The 19,448-nt window shown below is 36.3% G+C and overlaps 2 protein-coding genes across 4 annotated transcripts in view; both read left to right on the top strand.

The window, feature by feature from the left end:
* Window positions 1–323: 323 nt before the first annotated feature.
* The window catches only part of LOC136269826 (uncharacterized), a 27,559-nt gene continuing 8,434 nt past the window's right edge, over window positions 324–19,448 (top strand). The window contains exons 1-4 of one of the 2 annotated variants that reach the window (XR_010707370.1): window positions 324–622; window positions 1,083–1,197; window positions 2,340–2,477; window positions 4,250–5,238. Coding sequence is in view for 1 of the 2 variants with exons in the window: in XM_066065174.1 (XP_065921246.1) it covers window positions 575–622; window positions 1,083–1,197; window positions 2,340–2,477; window positions 4,250–4,311 (363 nt within the window). In the remaining variant the exon portion in view is untranslated. Of the gene's footprint in view, window positions 623–1,082; window positions 1,198–2,339; window positions 2,478–4,249; window positions 6,795–19,448 lie in introns of those variants that run through there. The other variant, XM_066065174.1, reaches the window with a different exon arrangement.
* Window positions 7,935–19,448, top strand: part of LOC105323152 (transient receptor potential cation channel subfamily A member 1) — a 24,509-nt gene continuing 12,995 nt past the window's right edge. The window contains exons 1-19 of one of the 2 annotated variants that reach the window (XM_034457061.2): window positions 7,935–8,120; window positions 10,846–11,002; window positions 11,402–11,558; window positions 13,115–13,293; window positions 13,571–13,678; window positions 14,001–14,109; window positions 15,338–15,441; window positions 15,772–15,819; window positions 16,488–16,612; window positions 16,715–16,763; window positions 16,855–17,049; window positions 17,137–17,220; window positions 17,558–17,640; window positions 17,937–18,098; window positions 18,467–18,578; window positions 18,682–18,851; window positions 18,947–19,031; window positions 19,111–19,248; window positions 19,336–19,406. In XM_034457061.2, coding sequence (XP_034312952.2) covers window positions 7,993–8,120; window positions 10,846–11,002; window positions 11,402–11,558; window positions 13,115–13,293; window positions 13,571–13,678; window positions 14,001–14,109; window positions 15,338–15,441; window positions 15,772–15,819; window positions 16,488–16,612; window positions 16,715–16,763; window positions 16,855–17,049; window positions 17,137–17,220; window positions 17,558–17,640; window positions 17,937–18,098; window positions 18,467–18,578; window positions 18,682–18,851; window positions 18,947–19,031; window positions 19,111–19,248; window positions 19,336–19,406 — 2,264 coding nt within the window. In that variant the 5' untranslated portion in view covers window positions 7,935–7,992. Of the gene's footprint in view, window positions 8,121–10,845; window positions 11,003–11,401; window positions 11,559–11,978; window positions 12,225–13,114; window positions 13,294–13,570; window positions 13,679–14,000; window positions 14,110–15,337; window positions 15,442–15,771; window positions 15,820–16,487; window positions 16,613–16,714; window positions 16,764–16,854; window positions 17,050–17,136; window positions 17,221–17,557; window positions 17,641–17,936; window positions 18,099–18,466; window positions 18,579–18,681; window positions 18,852–18,946; window positions 19,032–19,110; window positions 19,249–19,335; window positions 19,407–19,448 lie in introns of those variants that run through there. The other variant, XM_034457062.2, reaches the window with a different exon arrangement.

The raw sequence follows: 19,448 nt of genomic DNA, 5'->3' as shown, positions 1-19,448 counted from the left end.
TGTGTATGTGATGTTTGAGGACCCACATAAGTAAATATGTGTTTAGAGTTTGAGTTCTGTACTTAACATGAAGTTTGAAGACTGATATAAGTAAATGTGCATCTAGAGTTTGAGTACCGTATTTACATATGTAGATATGTGAGACAGTTATTGTTCCACTCACAGGTTAACTGTTCCACCCACAGGTAAACTGTTCCACTCACAGGTTAACTGTTTCACTCACAGGTTAACTGTTCCACTCACAGGTAAACTGTTCTACCCACAGGTTAACTGTTCTATACACACAGGTAAACTGTTCAATCCGCAGGTAAACTGTTCCACCTACAGGTGAATTGTTCCACCCACAGGTTAACTGTTCCACCCACAGGTAAACTGTTCAAAGGTTAGGATCCTTGAACATGTAAACCAATCATTTCATAGATTAGTCACTACAGTGCTCCACTGGAATATTGTAGATTACTTGAAGCATCGGGAGAGTGTATACGCAGGCTGGCTGTACAAATTACCAGAGCTAGCAGAGTCGCTGAAGAACGACTACGAATACAAAAAAGATCTGAACGAGAAGTTTCAGGAAATGAAGGAAGTGATGAAGATAGTCCAGGATAATAACTTAGAGCTAGAGGTAAGACAGCTGCCTTACAACTATATATTTGAGAAAAACTAAATGCAGTGTTATGATGTCCATAAAAGCAGATAAACAGTAAATGATACTGTGAACATGATTAAAAGATTGACCATTAAAGGCCTGTAGGTCTCTTATTATCAAAAATTCTGGCCCTGGAGCTATTAAGGTAAAGATAATCTGAGATTCCTCCAACTTTTAAACCTCCCCCCATTCTCCTTTTTATAAATAAATATTTTTCAAACATCAATCAATAAAAGTAGGGTTACAGTCAGATAAGTCTCAGATTAGTGTTTAGACTTCAAAATGCAGCTTAAAATGCAAACATGAGACTCTCTGACAAGTCAATCTGAGGAAAATGGGACTCGGGTGATTGACAAGGCCTGAGGGCCTCTTGTTGATTAATGATGAGCTCAATTGAAACAAATTTATTATAGATTGATTAATAAATGGATTTCAGAGAGAAAACTTGGAGCTTCAAGAGAAGCAGAAAATGTTACTACTCGAGAAAAACGAGCTAGAGACGCAGCTCGGACATTGTTTTCGAGAAAAGCAATTTGCTCAAGACAAGAGCGGTAAGTACTTGATGTTATTTTTAACTTCAAACTTAAGTCACATACAACTGAAGAAAGAAGCACTGTAAATTCCTAATTAATCACGAGGAATTAAATTCCACGTAAATTCGTGAGAGGCTACCCTTGCAGATTTTAAAGTATCGCTTTTATTTCTCAGACAGGTTTGAACTATAAGAAATTATAACAAAAAAATGGTGATCGCAATTTAATATTCTCGTGATTTGATGCAAAACAGTGGAATCGCGGAATTATGTACTCGTGTAAAATAAGGAATCTACAGTATGCAGCGCAGTATTTTTCTTCCAAACTAATCTGAGCTGAAAGCTCAAGTGAGCTTTTCTGATCACGTTTTGTCTCTTGTCCGTCTTTTCACATTTTCAACATCTTCTCCAGAACCACTGGGCCAATTTCAACCAAGCTTGGCACAAAGCACCCTCAGGCAAAAGGGAATCAAAATTGTGAAAATGAAGGACATACCCTAATACAAGGAGAGATAATTAGAAAACATTGAAAAATTTTGAGAAATTTTCAAAAATCTTCTCAAGAACTATTTGGCCTGGAAAACTAAAACTTATATGTAAGCATTCTCAGGTAATGTATATTCAAAGTTGTGAAAATCATGACCCCCGGGGTTGGGTTTGGGCTGCAATTTGGGGTCAAGTTTTTACATAGGAATATATAACAGTAAAAAAAGTAAATCTTTGAAACTCGTCTTCTCAGAAGCTATTCAGCCAGAGGAAAGCTGAAATTTATGTGGAAGCATGCTCATGTAGTGTAGATTGAAAGTTGTGAAAATCATGACCCCCAGGGGAAGGGAGGGGCCACAATGGGGTGGGGGTCAAATTTATACATAGGGGAATAAAATAGAGGAAATCGTTAAGTTGATATTATAATACCTATTGTTGCTCAGGTGAGCGATGTAGCATATGGGCTTATTGTTGATTTTTTAAAGGTGAATTTTCTGCAATAAAAAGAAATATCATGGAATTTTTTATCAATGTTTACACAGTCAGTTGATTATAAAAGAGATATATTTTTGGACACACAAATTATATATATGTTTTTTGAACAAACAAAATGTTGATATATTAAGCCTGATTTTTGGTAAAAGTAAATAAACTTGATGATTGGTTCGTTTGCAGTGAACTTTTTAGAGAGTATAGTCGAATATCAAAAGGAGACTAGTAATCTTAAAGATTCTCTCCGTGAAGTGTGGCATGAGCGAGACGCCTATGTCAAACAAATTGAAAACATGATGGACAACTTTTCTAAAAATAAAGGTAGGTGTGATTATTGGCTTATAACCTGATATTTGCCTGTTTCTGGGACAAGTATTTTAATGTACAGCAATCAGTGTACAATATATTGTATTGTAGAATTATTCAGATAGGTATATTGTATTTTACAATTATTCAGATAAGTAAAAGAATAAACAGCTAGAGGTTGAGTAAAAACAGTGTGTTATCACACAGCTTACTGATTTGACAAAATTGAAAATGTGTCTTATTGAGTACAGCCCATAAGTCTTGTTTCACAATGATCTCAATATTGATAATATTTGACTGGGTTGCTTATGCAGGTAGAATAAAAGATTACTATTAAAAACACAAGTCAGGATATTAACAACTTCTAATCACAAGACAACACCTTAAATGCTCAAGTACAACTGTTTGTCAACAACAACATAAGTACAACTGTTTGTCAACGACAAAATAAGTACAACTGTTTGTCAACAACAAATTGAGTACAACTGTTTGTCAACGACAACATAAGTACAACTGTTTGTCAATGTCAACATAAGTACAACTGTTTGTCAATGTCAACATAAGTAAAATTCCAAAAGTAAGACTCATAATAAGTTGTTTACTGAGGAAAAGGACATAAATTGTATTTATTAATAATTCCGTATGATGTGATAATACCGGTATCTCAATGATTTGTTTATAATCACAGTACTAGTGTATCACTGTATGCATACATAAAAAAGTAATGCTTATATTTATTAGTGAAACAGGACAGATTATTTATATTTAGATTATTTAGATACATGTACTAATCTTCTTGCGGGGATCTAGAAAGGAGGGGGTCAGGGGATCTGGACCCCCTCCTCGGGAAAATTGGAGCTTATTAAATTTACATAGTAAAATTTTTTTAAATTGGCCTAATAACCCCTACGGAAAAAATTAGCTACGCTTATGAAGTTCTCTACCATAGCCGCATTTTTGCACAAAAGGTGTGAATAAACCCGGGTTTTAAACGATTACTGGTGGTGAAATACCCCAGGGTTCAAATGCATCAGGTGGAAATGCACCAGGGCAAACAAAATCACTTAGATCCGTAAAAGCACACTGCATTATTACTAGTCTACTTAGATATTCTGTGTAAAAGTAAATACAAATAATCATTTAGTTAGGTAGGGAGAAGTGAACATAGCATTTATTTGTAGGAAAGAGCATGTACGAATGATCTTTATTTAGAACAGTTTGATGTTGCTAGGATACAGGTTTCAGATCCATGATTTGATTGGTTAATTTAGATATTGAATCTCAAATTTCGAATCTCGAATCTCGTATTTCGAATCTCGTATTTTGAATCTCGAATCTCGAATGATCCTTCTCGGCTTTCGTAATATTTCTCTAAGAAATCTGTGACGTTCAATTTTTGATAACACATTAAACTTGACTACGGCCTACGAGCACAAGTAAATATCATCACTCGTTTTGAATAGATTTATTATCGTAGGATAAAATGAAACATTTAAACTTACATTACACAACCAATTTGAACTTATGATAAATAATATTTAAATCGTATCTATTTGTTATAAAAAAAAAAAGTGAAGAGTTTTCTCGACAAAATTTCTAAAACTAAATAACATGTTTTATGGCTGTTCCTTCTATTATCCATATCCTTGAAAAAAGAGCGTATATAATGATTTTAAAGCAACGATACATAAATATTTCATTCAAATAACATCAATATAAATATAGGCATTGAATCTTAGTAACCTAATCATAGAGATTCATTACGGTACTCCACTGAAATCTTGTAGATTACTTGAAGCACCGGGAGAGAGGGTACAAACATATGGGCCGACCGGGTCGCTGGGGATAGAGTATGAACACATCAAAGATCATCTTAACGCGATTCTCCAGTTTATGAAGACTGACGATAATACAGGAAAACACATAATTCTCTCTGTGAAATTTCCAAGACATACACTTTTTTGTTTTTCTTTTATGTAATTTCTTGTAATGTACTCCTATAAAACTTCATTTTATCATAACGTCACAAAACCCCAATGGCAACGCTCACCTACATGTACCAAAGAAGTCTCGTTCAACCAGACGCTCAGCTGTCTCCGTAAAACTCCGACGAGCCGCTCGTCGTCGATTTACAGAGACAGCCGAGCGTCTGGTTGAACGAGACTACTACCAAAGCAACGAAAATATTATTGAAAAAATAAAATTTTCTTTAAAAAGTCCGAATATTTTAATCTGTATGTAATCTTTTATTGTGTTCAATTTCATAAACGTGTCGATGCAATTTCCCTAAAAGGTATATATACACTGTATTTTACTTTATTGCGCAAAAACATGCGCGATGAAAACTTAAGTCGGCAACCTTTGGCAACTACGACAAATACCGGTTGTTTAAGGTGCCTCACTACACCTTGAAATAGTTTTTTCAAATCAGCAGAAAATTACTTGATTATGATAGAAAGCATGATTGATAAGAAGGATATATGTCAAATAGGCGAAAAAATGTGCAATTTTAGATAAAAAATGATATTTTCAAAAATTTCATTCAGTAAACATAAACAAAAGCCCCAAGTGGATTCGAACTCATGACCTGCTTTTCAGAAGCCTGATACTTTAACCACTGCGCTATAACGCTATACATCTGAAGCGATTGATATAAACAGTTTAACAAAACATTTAAATCGCCATCTTGTGACGTAGTGTCTTAAAAAGTATAAGTCTCGGTGTAGTGAAGTACCTTAAAGCTGAACACCGCTCGTAAATAGGAACCGTCACACAGGTACCAGGGGATCTATTCACAAAAAATCGTACGTCTACGATTACACTCTAAACTTACGACAAACGTACGTTTACGTTTATGGTGCTATTCACAAAAGCTGTCGTAAGATAACAACGTTGTCGTACGTCTGTTACAGTCGTAAGTGCGTCTAAGTTCTTAGTTACCGACAATGCTCATGCGCAGTGGGCATTGTGGAAAAATGACGCCACGCTGTATTTTCGCTTATTTACATTCGCGGAACTTTTATAGCGCCTTTATACACCCTTCGATTTCGTTACACCCGATTGCACATCTGAAACTCGTGGCCGATCGCGACCGAGTAAATGGCGAGGCAAGATGTACGTCCACACAGGTGAGACCTCTACAGCGATATACTTTGAACTGTTAAGAGGTCTATGGCTTATATAGGGGTGTAGGAAGAGCGGTGCTGCAAGAGAAATATGGCGGACAGTGCCTATTTACGAGCGGTGTTCAGCTTTAAGATCAATTCTCTGTAATTATCAAAATTGTATATAGAAGTTCTGGCCCGCATTGTCACCGATTTTCTTTAAATTGCAAACAATGATACGTATTTATTTGATAAGTTGCAAAACGCCATGAAATTGTTGCCAAGGGCTGTCATTGCCATGGAAACAGACACCACAGATAGAAAAATGGCTAATCTTAACAACTTTAAATTAGTATAGATAGTAATTGCAGCCTATCTAAGTTATGAAATATTTTATAAACTATATGGTTTATTTTCAAATTATAGAAAACCATTGGTGGGCAAATCAACATTTATAGAATGTTACCATGAAAATCATATATTATTTTCAAAACATAATTTTCTCGACGCATTTTTTAGCTATATACAATAAAAGTTATCAATAAACCAAACTCATATAGATTTATAGCTGTATATAAAATATAAATGTTAGATCAAAAATTTACATTTGTTGCTATGGAAACAAGGTTAAAAAGAGGAAAAAAATGAATAAAAACCAAAGTGATTCTGTAAAGCAAAAATGCTTGTTTTAAACAAAATTCATAGCCATGATTCTTTGTTGCATGGGAAACATGTCAGAATTTTACATCAAATATGTTCTAAATATTCAGCGTCCTAAAACTTCAGTTGTTAAGGCAATATGTGGACTAAAGAAAATCACTCAAAAATTCTTTATTGTTCAAAACGTCATTCCAACGGTCTTTGATTTTGCTAAATTGCAGCAAACCTGATATGGCGTTTAAGTTGAGAACATGTTTGGTCATTCAAGTCTGTTGATTTTGAAGTATCATGATACAGATATGAGTAAAAAGTCTTCAAACGTGCCTCAAAATAAGAAGATTTTAGTGATTTAAAGTGTCGTTACTATAGCAACGGATTTCAATTTTCAATATATCATCTTTGTTGCAAAAAAACTAAACAACAGTATAAACATTTCCATTCAAAACAAATGGTTCTTGAATAAAAGAAAAAATGTTATATTAGACTTGCTGTTTACCAGCTGGTAAACGCTTTTAAACTAATCATTTGTCCATTAATAATTTTCTATAATATAAAAATTCACAATATTTTTTATCTGGTTATTTTATTCTGTATATCTGAAACTGAAGCATTTCATCATTTCATGATCTGTTCATAAATCGGTGTCACTCTTACTCTTGGACATGTCCATGACTATAACGGTGCACTGGGAAATATTAGCCCCCATTATATTTTTGCTTTTTCACCCTCGTTTTCAGCAGGGGAAAGTCAACATTTCTCTTTAAACACAACTGTGTTTGGGCGTATTCAAAGCGAGGCGAAAGTGTTTGCAAGTGTAGAAGGGTGAAAATTAAACGGGGCGAAAATAACCCCATATACACTCGTAGAGCGAATTTATTTTGTTATAAATATAACATTCACGAATACAACTTTAAGTTGAAAAAAGTGAGACTTCACATTATAGTACATATTGTTTGAACAAAAAAAAAAAAAACAAATCAAGGTCAAGTCAGTTTATTCTCTCAAACTAAACATAATGGAACAAGAGGTACAATTATAAAATACCGGTATACAAGGAGACAAATAGTCAGAAGTACATACATACATAGGGGAAAAAAGGGGGTGGAAAATAAAAGTCCTGATATAAAGGACCGCACCAGGAAAATAACTTATACAGGTATCAGATAACTTATGAAAATTATTTTAAATGAATACAAAAAGTTTTCTCAGAGATTCGGCATTGCGACCATAATAAGGACAGTTCTCCGTTAGAATCCTATAGAACTGTTGCTAGACTCGCAGAGATTGGCAGCTAGCAGTAGAAAGAGAAATAAAAGACAGACTGGTATCTCTCCGTTCTCAGGGAAAAAACGGTCCATTTGTCTGTTTCCATTTGTTACTTCTCCAAGCATTTACAGACAACCGTCTTCCCCTAAACATCCAGTCTGCAAGGAAGGGAAACACTCCGTGACCAGGTCTCTGATTTCCAATCTCGTATGCGATACGTGCAGAGGCTCTAGGTGTTTGCTATTAATGATGTAGAATAATTATAACGTACATTAACATATGCTTACACGAGTATTCATTTCTTATTTAAATATGACATGGCAAGTGGTAATACCTGACGCACAACGTTTTTATATCCTCCAGTACTATTTAAACATTTAAAAGCCTGTGATTGATCTTCAGAGGCTATTAGAATGGGATTAATTTTCAATATCAACACGAGTTGCCCGATTCAGTCACACATTATGTATAACGGCTAGCGTAAGAACATCGCTTCATTCATGGATGATCCCGAAAAACAAACTCCGGTGATAACGCCTGTTGTCCGAATAAACGGCGGACTGGGGACGGAAACAGAAGACTGTCCTGGAGACGATGAAAAACGAGGGGTCCCGAACTGGAATGGCGGGTAAGATTCAAGATTCGTTTCTATATAAAAATGAAGCTAGCGGTCATCTTTAAAAAAAACTGTCATTCAAATATAAACAGTTATATGTAGTTAATAAAAAATAAATAAATATTGAATACGCCACCTTGTTTCGTTACCAAATCTCTGTATAGTATATGACCATTGTAAGGATTAGCTTCAAAGTGAGGGGTAGATTCTGTTGTGATTTTCTGTGGGAGCTTAGAGAAAAAATGAATTTAGTCTGGTAAACATCATATCATATAATCATGTGAAAAAATCGTAAGGTGATGAATTAGTTTTATATAAAACGGTTAACAAATTCATAAGCATTGACTAAAATCAGAGTCACATCAGTGGGTGTTGTAATTCTCATTATACTAATGCACGCAATAATTAAAACCATTAACTGGCATAATGGAGAAGGCTCGGTAAACATTCCGTGAGATCGATGAGCGAAATGTTTGGATAAAGCTTGTTCACTGTCGCAGCTCTCTCATCATTAAGAAATCACTAACTAAATAAATGCATAATTTACACGAGGAATATGAATTAGTATGTTTTTAATACTAATTGTTTCAAATGGAATAGGACCAGGCCTAGTTCAAGAATAAAGGGAAGCGATATATTTCACAGTAAACTGCTGCAATATACATGTACATGTATACATGTAAATTAAGAATATACAGATTGAAAATCAAATGGACCCAATCTTCCACAGCATTGATTCCTTCTTTTTTCGATCCAAAAAAATAGTTATCAACGTTGTTTGGTCATATTGAAAAATGACATAAATTAATGATTAAACAGCTAATTATCATTGTATATATCTCGCATATTTTACAATTATCTGCCCACGATGGAGAGGAAACAGGACGTCACCAGCTCTGTGTAAAATGCAACTGCTGATTGGCTCCTATTTTTCCTTCTCATTTCTTGTAGAAAAAATGGGGTTTTAAAGTTTAAAGTTTCAAGTTTATTTTTTTCATTTGATTTAATGTATTGTAAATTTTGTTCATGCAAATTTTTTAAAATCTCATCTTTCGTTTCTGTTGACTTTCCCTAACTAATGATATCTAATTGTATAATCATGAATTTATTTTTCAATTTTTTATTTACTTAAGACCAGATCCCTGGTATGGAGGTTCAGAATAAGTATATACAAATGAACACAAAAAACCCAGCCAAGGATCACATGTACAGTAGAAGTAATACCCGGTAATGATAAAAAGAAGTTATGTTTACGTACAATACAGTATGTTGTTAAAGTTTGTTTCTGGAACAACATATCTTGAACAATTTTTTAATTAAATCTTAACAAGTTTTTAAGTTTTTCTACATGAAAAGTATTCATTAGTTCGTTAAATTTTATAATATTTGGGTTTTCATAATATCTCTTTGACAAAAACATTTTTTTATCGTTTACAAAATGTGTACATTCTAAAATATAATGAAATTCATCCCCAATGCCATTAGAGTCACACATTGTATATTTTCTTTATTTTTTTCAATATTGTGCCATTTACCTGTTTCTGTTGGGAATCGATGATTGCATGTACGTAATTTGTAAATGCGATCCGTAGATCTGTAGGTAAAATCAACAAGTACTTTTCTAAATTGAAATATGTTTTATAAATTCTATAATTATTTCATTTTGGTGAGTTATCTACTATTCTTCTCCAATCTTGTATAAATTGATTATGTAATATTTCTTTAACTATTGACTTAAGCCAGATGTAACCACATATTGTTTGATTTTCTCATGCATAAGACAACCCGCATGAGTTGAGTATAATATCATGTACACATTTTATCCATGGATGTATAAAAGATCCATTTTTGTAACATCTATAAAAATAATAATAGATTATATTAGTGAGTTTACAAGCTGTGGTACATGTATTTATCAACATTTTACTGAAAAACCGAACAATGCGCATGGTCTTTAAAACCATTGACCTATTTAATAATAATTGCGTAGTAAATTGCTTAGAATACTCTTTGAGATGGGTCCATTTTGACGCTGGGCGGGTTTCCCCAGAGCTGGGTAGTTTGTACAATACCGCAATGGGGGAGGCCGCAATGAATTCGTTCAATCGTTCAATAGTAATATACAGTACATTGTATATGGCTGTAATTGGCCAGCTCAGGGCGGACTGATTCCATATTGACGTTTAATTCATCTTGTTTCATATACATGTTTTCCTTCAATGTTTATATATTGGGCCTTGTATTAACATTTTAAATAAATTTGTTTTTTCATATACTTGTGTAAATCTGTGTTGCGGTACACGAATGGCGAAGAACGGCCAGTCACTGAACAAAGACCTTTAATGTGTTTGGTTCTGACATTAGCCGGAAACAAGCACTTCTATATGTGACTGACACTCCATTAGCTGTACAGAGTACCATTAGGGGGTTCTCAAAAATTCTTGATATCAGTAAAAATCTTGTGAATTCAAGCGGAACAACGCACCTGGGCAATTACTTTTTTATTTAAAAAACAATGCACCCTAACAATATTAAACACTTTCTAGAAATAAAAATGATCTGATCCAAAAGTTTTGTATAAACTTGTATGTTATTCTTTTCAATTCATATCTCGGGAATTTCTAAAGCCCCCTACCAAGTGAAACGTAGTGGAAGTCATATAGAGTATACCATCAAATATCATTGATTTGCGAAACTTAATGGAATTCTCCTTGCACGTAAGTTTTTGATTTTCAAGAACTGTTGGGGACAAAAATCGGCAAGGTCCACTGAATTCAATGGAATCTCCCTCCAAGCGGAAGCTCCACCTGGTGGCGGGGGCGTCCACGATATACCCGGCCTACAAGAGAGGCGACGTGACCCCTGAGAAAGTAACGGACAAGTCAGTATGGCAGGTAAACAGAGAGAGAGAGAGAGAGAGAGAGAGAGAGAGAAAGAGAGAGAGAAAGAGAGAGAGATATTTGTCATAAAGGATTTGATAAGTGTAAGTAATTAATTTTCCATAAAAATTAACCCCCCTTTACGCGTAATTATGATTTCACGGTACTAAAGATTTCTCCACGTCGTATCCAATATCCCAAGTTGATGACGGAAACTATAACCAGCTGTTTAAAGGCAAGTGTTAACAAGGTAAACATGCAGACACCTCATGTACAAAGTGAATAGACTTTTCAAGTATTATTCTTGTTGAAAAAACTAGAAAACCACGAAATAAAGTACAGACAATTACTGGTACAAAGCAAAACAAACATACAAACACTCAAAGTCGGTTATTTCTGATTCATTGACCGTAGGCTGTAAGGGATGGAGGTACAAAGGAACTGGACTTCATATTGACGACTCAACCGGAAGTAAAAGAAGAGAGAGATTACCATGGGAACACACTCCTGTTAATCGCGTCGAAATACAACCTGATAGAATCGGCACGTGTTCTTCTCTCTCATGGAGTGGGTAAGTAATAGAAGCACACGTGCTCTGATATCTCACGGAGTGGGTAAGTAATAGAAGCACACGTGCTCTGATATCTCACGGAGTGGGTAAGTAATAGAAGCACACGTGCTCTGATATCTCACGGAGTGGGTCAGTAATAGAAGCACACGTGCTCTGATATCTCACGAAGTGGGTAAGTAATAGAAGCACACGTGCTCTAATATCTCACGGAGTGGGTAAGTAATAGAAGCACACGTGCTCTGATATCTCACGGAGTGGTAAAGTAATAGAAGCACACGTGCTCTGATATCTCACGGAGTGGGTAAGTAATAGAAGCACACGTGCTCTGATATCTCACGGAGTGGGTAAGTAATAGAAGCACACGTGCTCTGATATCTCACGGAATAGGTAAGTAATAGAAGCACACGTGCTCTGATATCTCATGGAGTGGGTAAGTAATAGAAGCACACGTGCTCTGATATCTCACGGAGTGGGTAAGTAATAGAAGCACACGTGCTCTGATATCTCACGGAGTGGGTAAGTAATAAAAGCATACGTGCTCTGATATCTCACGGAGTGGGTCAGTAATAGAAGCAGAGAGAGATTACCAAGGGAACACACTCCTGTTAATCGCGTCGAAATACAACCTGATAGAATCGGCACGTGTTCTTCTCTCTCATGGAGTGGGTAAGTAATAGAAGCACACGTGCTCTGATATCTCACGGAGTGGGTCAGTAATAGAAGCACACGTGCTCTGATATCTCACGGAGTGGGTCAGTAATAGAAGCATACGTGCTCTAATATCTCACGGAGTGGGTAAGTAATAGAAGCACACATGCTCTGATATCTCACGGAGTGGGTAAGTAATAGAAGCACACGTGCTCTGATATCTCACGGAGTGGGTAAGTAATAGAAACACACGCGCTCTAATATCTCACGGAGTAATTAAGTAATGGAAGCACACGTGCTCTGATATCTTACGGAGTGGGTGAGTAATAGAAGCACACGTGCTCTGATATCTCAAGGAGTGGGTAAGTTATAGAAGCACACGTGCTCTGATATCTCACGGAGTGGGTAAGTAATAGAAGCACACGTGTTCTGAAATCTCACGGAGTTGGTTATAAATAGAATCAAACGTGCTCTGATATCTCAAGGAGTGGGTAAGTGATAGAATCACACGTGCTCTGATATCTTATGTAGTGGGTAAGTAATAGAATCACACGTGCTCTGATATCTCACGGAGTGGGTAAGTAATAGAAGCACACGTGCTCTGATATCTCAAGGAGTGGGTAAGTGATAGAATCACACGTGCTCTGATATCTCACGGAGTAGGTAATAAATAGAATCACACGTGCTCTGATATCCTATGTAGTTGGTAAGTAATAGAATCACACGTGCTCTGATATTTCACGAAGTGGGTAGGCAATTGAATCACATGTTCTCTGGTATCTCATCTATATCATGATAATTTTTAATAAATAATACATCACATGATATCGATGCATACCCTGTGTTTTGTAATAAGTTTGATACTACATGTATCATCTCATGTAAGATTTTTACAATATTCGACATAGATATCAATGAAAAAAATCGTAATGACGGGATATCCCCTCTGCATGAAGCCGCCAAGTATAACTCAGTAGACGTTGGTCGTCTGCTGATAGAGTCGGGATGTGACGTCATGATTCGAGACAATCACAAAAAGACACCTTTGCACCATGCGGCCAGAAGAGGTCGAGAAAAAATTGCTGAGGTAAAACTCCCGAAATGAGAAGTTACCCTTATTTATCAAAGGAAGAAAGGAATCATTTTTAAGTATAATGAGGTGATCAAATACGACCGGGCGTGATCAAATCCAATACTAGTACAAGACTTTGAGGGCTTCGTGATAAATTTTATCACGTCTGACTGTATTTGATCACCTCATAATTATGCAATGCTCAAAGAATTAAGGGACACAGGGAAATGTGAATATTAAAATATAATAATGAACGCACAAAGGTGCCTAAAGTAAAATGAATCATTTCAAGGTTTTACTGAATTGTGGGAAATCTGACATCGACGCCAGAGACGAAGATGAGCTGACCCCTCTCCATGAATCCATTATACAGAATCACGAAAACATCGCAATAATGCTGGCAAGTTAAATCATGATTTTTACATTCAATGAGAAAATGTAAAAGTATCAATTTAAGAGGACTGGGTGGTCGTGGTCATTTTTAGACCATATAAATCTCCTTCAACAGAAGAGCTCTGTATAAATATATACATGTATACAGAAACATTCAAATTCTTAATAAAGAATATTTGGATTTTTTTCATTTTTAAATATTAGGTCATAACTATACAACTATGTCTGAAAAACTAAGGAGAAACCTAATGGTTCATTTGTTAATCAATCAGCCTCTTTATATAAGCGGGATTTATGAATATCTTTAAAGTTCCTCTCGTTTTTGTCAGATAAAAAGAGGTGCGGATGTTACCCTGACTGAGATCAACAAGGCCACGCCCTACATGCTGGCGGCGTCAGTAGAAATGACTGACGTCATGAACACAATACGCTCTACTGGTATAGATGACCCCCCCCCCCTTAATTTACAAACAATGACCCCCCTACATTTACAATACGCGTTACTGGTATAGATGACCCTCTCCCTTACATTTACATTACGAACTACTGGTATAGATGATCCCCACATTTACAATACGAACTTCTGGTATACATGACCCCCTCCCTTACATTTACAATACGCACTACTGGTATAGATGACCCCCTCCCCCACATTTTTAATACGAACTACTGGTATAGATGATCCCCACATTTACAATACGAACTACTGGTATAGATGATCCCCACATTTACAATACGAACTACTGGTATAGATGACCCCCTCCCTTACATTTTAATACGCACTACTGGTATAGATGGTCCCCACATTTACAATACGCACTACTGGTATAGATGACCCCCTCCCTTACATTTACAATACTGATAACCCCCCCTTTCCCCATTTACAATACGAATTACTGGTATAGATGACTTCCCTACATTTATAATACGAACTACTGGTATAGATGACCCCTCCACTACATCACGGTCTTTCTATAGTAAACTGAATTACTTATTCATTAAACACTTTTGAACATGGTCACAGGTGTAAAGTAAAACAGCCTGGGCCAGATATTCATCGATTGCACACAGCTAAGGTCGATTAATTATTCATTATGCTTTTAAATCCTTTAGATATATATACAACTTAATTATACATGAATACAATGAACAATTTTCAAAGACTATAGTTATGCGAACTTTTAATAAACATAAATTTATGTTTTTCAAACATAAATTTATATATTTACATTTTCCAGTGTCTTTGCCTGTGATAACACTACGTATCGATTTTGTACTATATAACCCATAATACAAATGAAGCCAAATCGAGGCGCCAGCGGGGTTTGCTTAGTTATATTTAAATATATAATCGTACGATGGCTTAATATTATATAAATATAAGTAATAAGGAATCATTCTTTGAATATTATGAGATGATAATTTCGGTCGGGGTGTGATCAAATCTATCATAAAGCCCTTCGGGCTTTATTGGATTTGATCACACCCCGACCGAAATTATCACCTCATAATACTCAAAAAATGATTCCTTATTCCTTATATAAAACAGATTTTTTGTAACCAAAAATCCCTAACATTCGTTTTTTACTGTAGATTCAGTGCGTGATAATACATGCACTGATTGCAGTGTCTGTCTGTCTGCAGTGTGAATGATTTGTTCTTACAGTGTTGCGACAAAGTGGAGAAGCACGTGCCCAGACCATGGTCAGTCAGCAGGACCTGTTGGGGAACTCGGCTCTACACGTGGCCGTGGACAACAAGGCCATGAAGGTAAATCCGAAAAATCAACTTTAACCTCTGAACTTCTTTCAATATCAAGAGCAGTGATCGATTCATTGAAAATTTATACCTTCTATTTACCTGTGTAATCACAAGCATATTGCTTTATTAATGTGGGTGTGTGTACATATATTAATGGGTAGTAAAGGGAAAAAGAAATACAAAAGAAAATATCATTGTAAAACTATTAATAAATTTTAATTTAAAAAACCTCTAAAGTGATTGCACTTGGCTGATTATATAGCAGATTATAAGATATTAAAATGCGTCTTTAGTACTTTATTCTAGTTTACAAAATTATTTCATTTGTTTACTCTGCAGTCTGTTCAGGAAATTTTAAAGCACGGAGGGAATGTCAACACAGCAAATGTAAGTACACATGTATATATCCATGGTGATCTAATCACTAGTATGCACGCATGACTGACAGCTCCTAAAACACATATCATAATGTAATCGTAATGTACGTAAGCACACGCAACGGAAATGCATACAAACCACGTAAAAACGCCATGCTCTTACGCATATGTAATGCACGAGCCCACGCAATTTGAACGCACGTATATATATCCACGTTATCGTAATGCATGCACATCTACAAAATCTTAATGCACATATACCCACGTAATTTACACGCACGTATTTAAACGCACATATGTTCACGCAATGCACGTGCGTCCACGTATTTGTAATGCATATAAAACTACGTAATTGTAATGCACGTATGTCCACTTTATCGTAATGCACCTGTGTTCACGTGTTCGTAATACACGAAGTTCCACGTTATTGTAATGCACTTATGTCAACGTTCTTGTCATATATGTGTGTCCACGTTATCGTAATGCATGCATTTCCACTTTATCGTAATGCACGTGTGTCCATTCTAACGTAATGGACGTGTGTTCACGTTATAGCAATGCACATACGTCAATAAAATCGAAATGCACTTACGTCTGTGATACCGTATATTCACGAAATAGTAAGTTTAATATACACGTCTGAGGTCAATAGCGTTAACCTTGTTTTGTGAATTTCAGGAGACTGGTCTTACTCCTCTTCATTCAGCAGCTATCACAGGTGACCTTGAGATAACAAATATTTTGCTATCCCATGATGCAGAAGTCTGTCCCCGGGATAACGATTCTTTCACCCCTATACACAGGTCATTGTTGCCTACATGATTGTCGAAAACTAACTTTACCTGAAACAATCTGAAATTCAGAACTGTATTTATATATGATGATATATTTCTTTGATTTCACAGAGCATGCATGTTCAATCGACATGAAGTCGTGAATGCAATTATGAAAAAGGTCAGTATTCGTTGTAGCGGTAGACATTGCCAGCAGTAAGTAAACATGTTGAACGATGTTATTATCACCGTCTATAATCTCATTGTGTCAGGGTGGAGACATAAATACTAAAACCAAGGATTCAATGACCCCTTTGATCTTGGCTTGCTGGAAAGGTCACCTTGAGACCGTAGACTTCCTGTTGTCTAGTGGAGCCCAGATATCCCAGGTGGATAACCTGATGAGGAACGCCCTCCACTGGGCCGTGGAGAATGCCCACCTACAAGTTCTGCTGTACCTTCTGAAGGTGACCATAAGACGACGGGAAATATTGTAAAATTAAAGCCTAATTTATTAAATTGCATTTGAGTTTAATGCTATTGCATTTATTTAGAAATGTGACAGTTCTATGCTAGAGGCTATGGATTTCGCAGAGCAAACGATCATGCACTATGCATCGAAGCTGGGGAATATTGCGGTGAGAAATTATTCAAGGTTAATACGGATGGAACAGTTTTAAGTCTACATCATATACATTGCATAAACCTGTAATGAAAAAAAGCTCATGACAACCGATTTTTATAAGCATAGTGGAGGTCACACCTTATCCAAGACTTCGATAAGCTTAGGGCAGTATTCATATTGTCTTTTACTAATTAACAATTTTTAATTGTCAATGAGTCCATAATTAGTGGACTCATTGACAATTAAAAACTGTTAATTAGTAAAAGACAATATTTTGAGTTACAGAGTTGCCTTTGAATTTGTTTGTTAGAAGCATACACACTATGAGTTTACCTATATGTCTTTGACAGATATTGCAAGCCTTAATTCATCAAACATGTAAGCTGGATGTGCGTGATAAGGATGGTCGCACACCGCTCCACCTAGCGGCAGAGTGAGTAATACTCCGTGATATTTGATCACAAATGTAAAAACTCGGTAAAAAAATTGGAATACAAGTGAATATTATAATTCCCGCTAGCCAAGAATCTGGTATCGTGCCACAATTCAAATTGTTGTTTTACGGTCATTATTTGTTTGCTTGAGTGTGTTTGTTAACGGTAATACTTTAATGTCGTAAAACAGCTTTATTTTCTTAATTTCAAGTAAGTTGTGATAGCCAATAGCAAGACGTTCATTAGGGTATATTCAAGTTAACAATGTGTTGTTATATCTGCCCTATCCTGACAGGAGCGACAACGAGGCGACCGTGGAGGTCTTGTACCACGCCAGTACGTCAGAGCTGAATGACGGAGACAGTGACGGGCAGACGCCGCTCTCCCTGGCGGTCGGCGCGGGGGCCTACAACACCGTGAAGACTCTGCTGGCCCTGGGGGCCGACATCTCCCACAGGTAAACCGTACTGACCGAATTTTTTACAGATTAAACGCCAAATTTCCCACAGGAATACCGCTAAATCTCTCAAAGGTATACCGTTAAATACCGTCAAATCTCTCACAGGTATAACGCTACATTTCTCACAGGTACACCGCTAAATCTCACGCAGGTATACCGCTAAATCTCTCACAGGTATACCGCTAAATCTCTCACAGGTATAACGCTACATCTCTCACATATCTCAAAGGTATGACTATCATGAAAATTACGTATGCTATGAACGTGGTGTGTTGCTCTGCAACATTTTTGAAAGTATTTAATAACTTGAATTTCAAAAATGTCTTAATGATAATCATACAGAGGAATATTTATGCCTCTTTCAGAGATGAGAATCTGCGCACCGTTCTTAACATTGCGGCAAGGGAAGGTCACGTGAAGATTATGAAAATTTTACTGGAACATTATGCTGACATTAATACCAAAGACAAGCTTAAGGTAGCTATATGTAGTAATTAACCATTCATATCTATGGAGGTCCAAATCAAATGCATGCACAATTTGAGCATGCCTGCGGTAATAATCGTTGTGTTTTCAACAGAATACCCCGCTGCATACCGCTTCAAGGGAGGGCCATGTAGACTGTGTCCAACTGCTACTGGACAAAAAGGTAGACCCTTTAGCAAAGAATATATACGGGAAAACTCCGCTAGATGTCGCTGTAGAGAAGAGGCATTCAGACGTCGCTGTGACCTTCATGAAGTCAGCAGGGTCAGTTTACTCATACTTGTAATTCACTCTGGATTCAGACTACCATATTCAATATTTGTTTTTTTAATTTCCTCTCTCTTTTTTTTTTACTTTAGATGGAAAGATATAGTTGGATGTCGAGACTCGGACGGTAAAACCCCAGTTGACAATATGATTCAAAAATGTCCGGAAGCAGTGACGGTAAGATGACCCCTCACTTAAATGTAAGGGCCTGTTCTCACCGTAAGCAAACGCTGTTGTCATTATTTCATGGTTACAGGTCATGATGGACAACTCAATTCAATCGACGGGAGACTTTCCAGATAGCATCGACTATTCCCAGAAGCTAGACTTCCAGTTCATCGACCCTGGACCGGATGACGTTATGTGTAAAAGGCGGCGATATTATGAGTTTGAAGTAATTTGATTCATTATTTTAGTGACTTACAATTAAATTCCAATCTAATGGCCTGAAGTGTTTAAGGTAAAATGACCTTTATTTCAGACGATGGTCAGATACGACAGGGAGGAGCTCCTGACCCACGCCTTGGTGCAGCAGTGCTTGATGCTAAAGTGGTACTCATCTCAATACCGATTCCTTAATTTAAATACATAAGT

The sequence above is a fragment of the Magallana gigas genome, chromosome 7 (genome assembly GCF_963853765.1).
Source record: "Magallana gigas chromosome 7, xbMagGiga1.1, whole genome shotgun sequence".
NCBI classification, from domain to species: Eukaryota; Metazoa; Mollusca; class Bivalvia; order Ostreida; family Ostreidae; genus Magallana; species Magallana gigas.
Note: the sequence above shows the minus strand (reverse complement) of the source record. Positions and strands in the feature narration are given on the sequence as shown.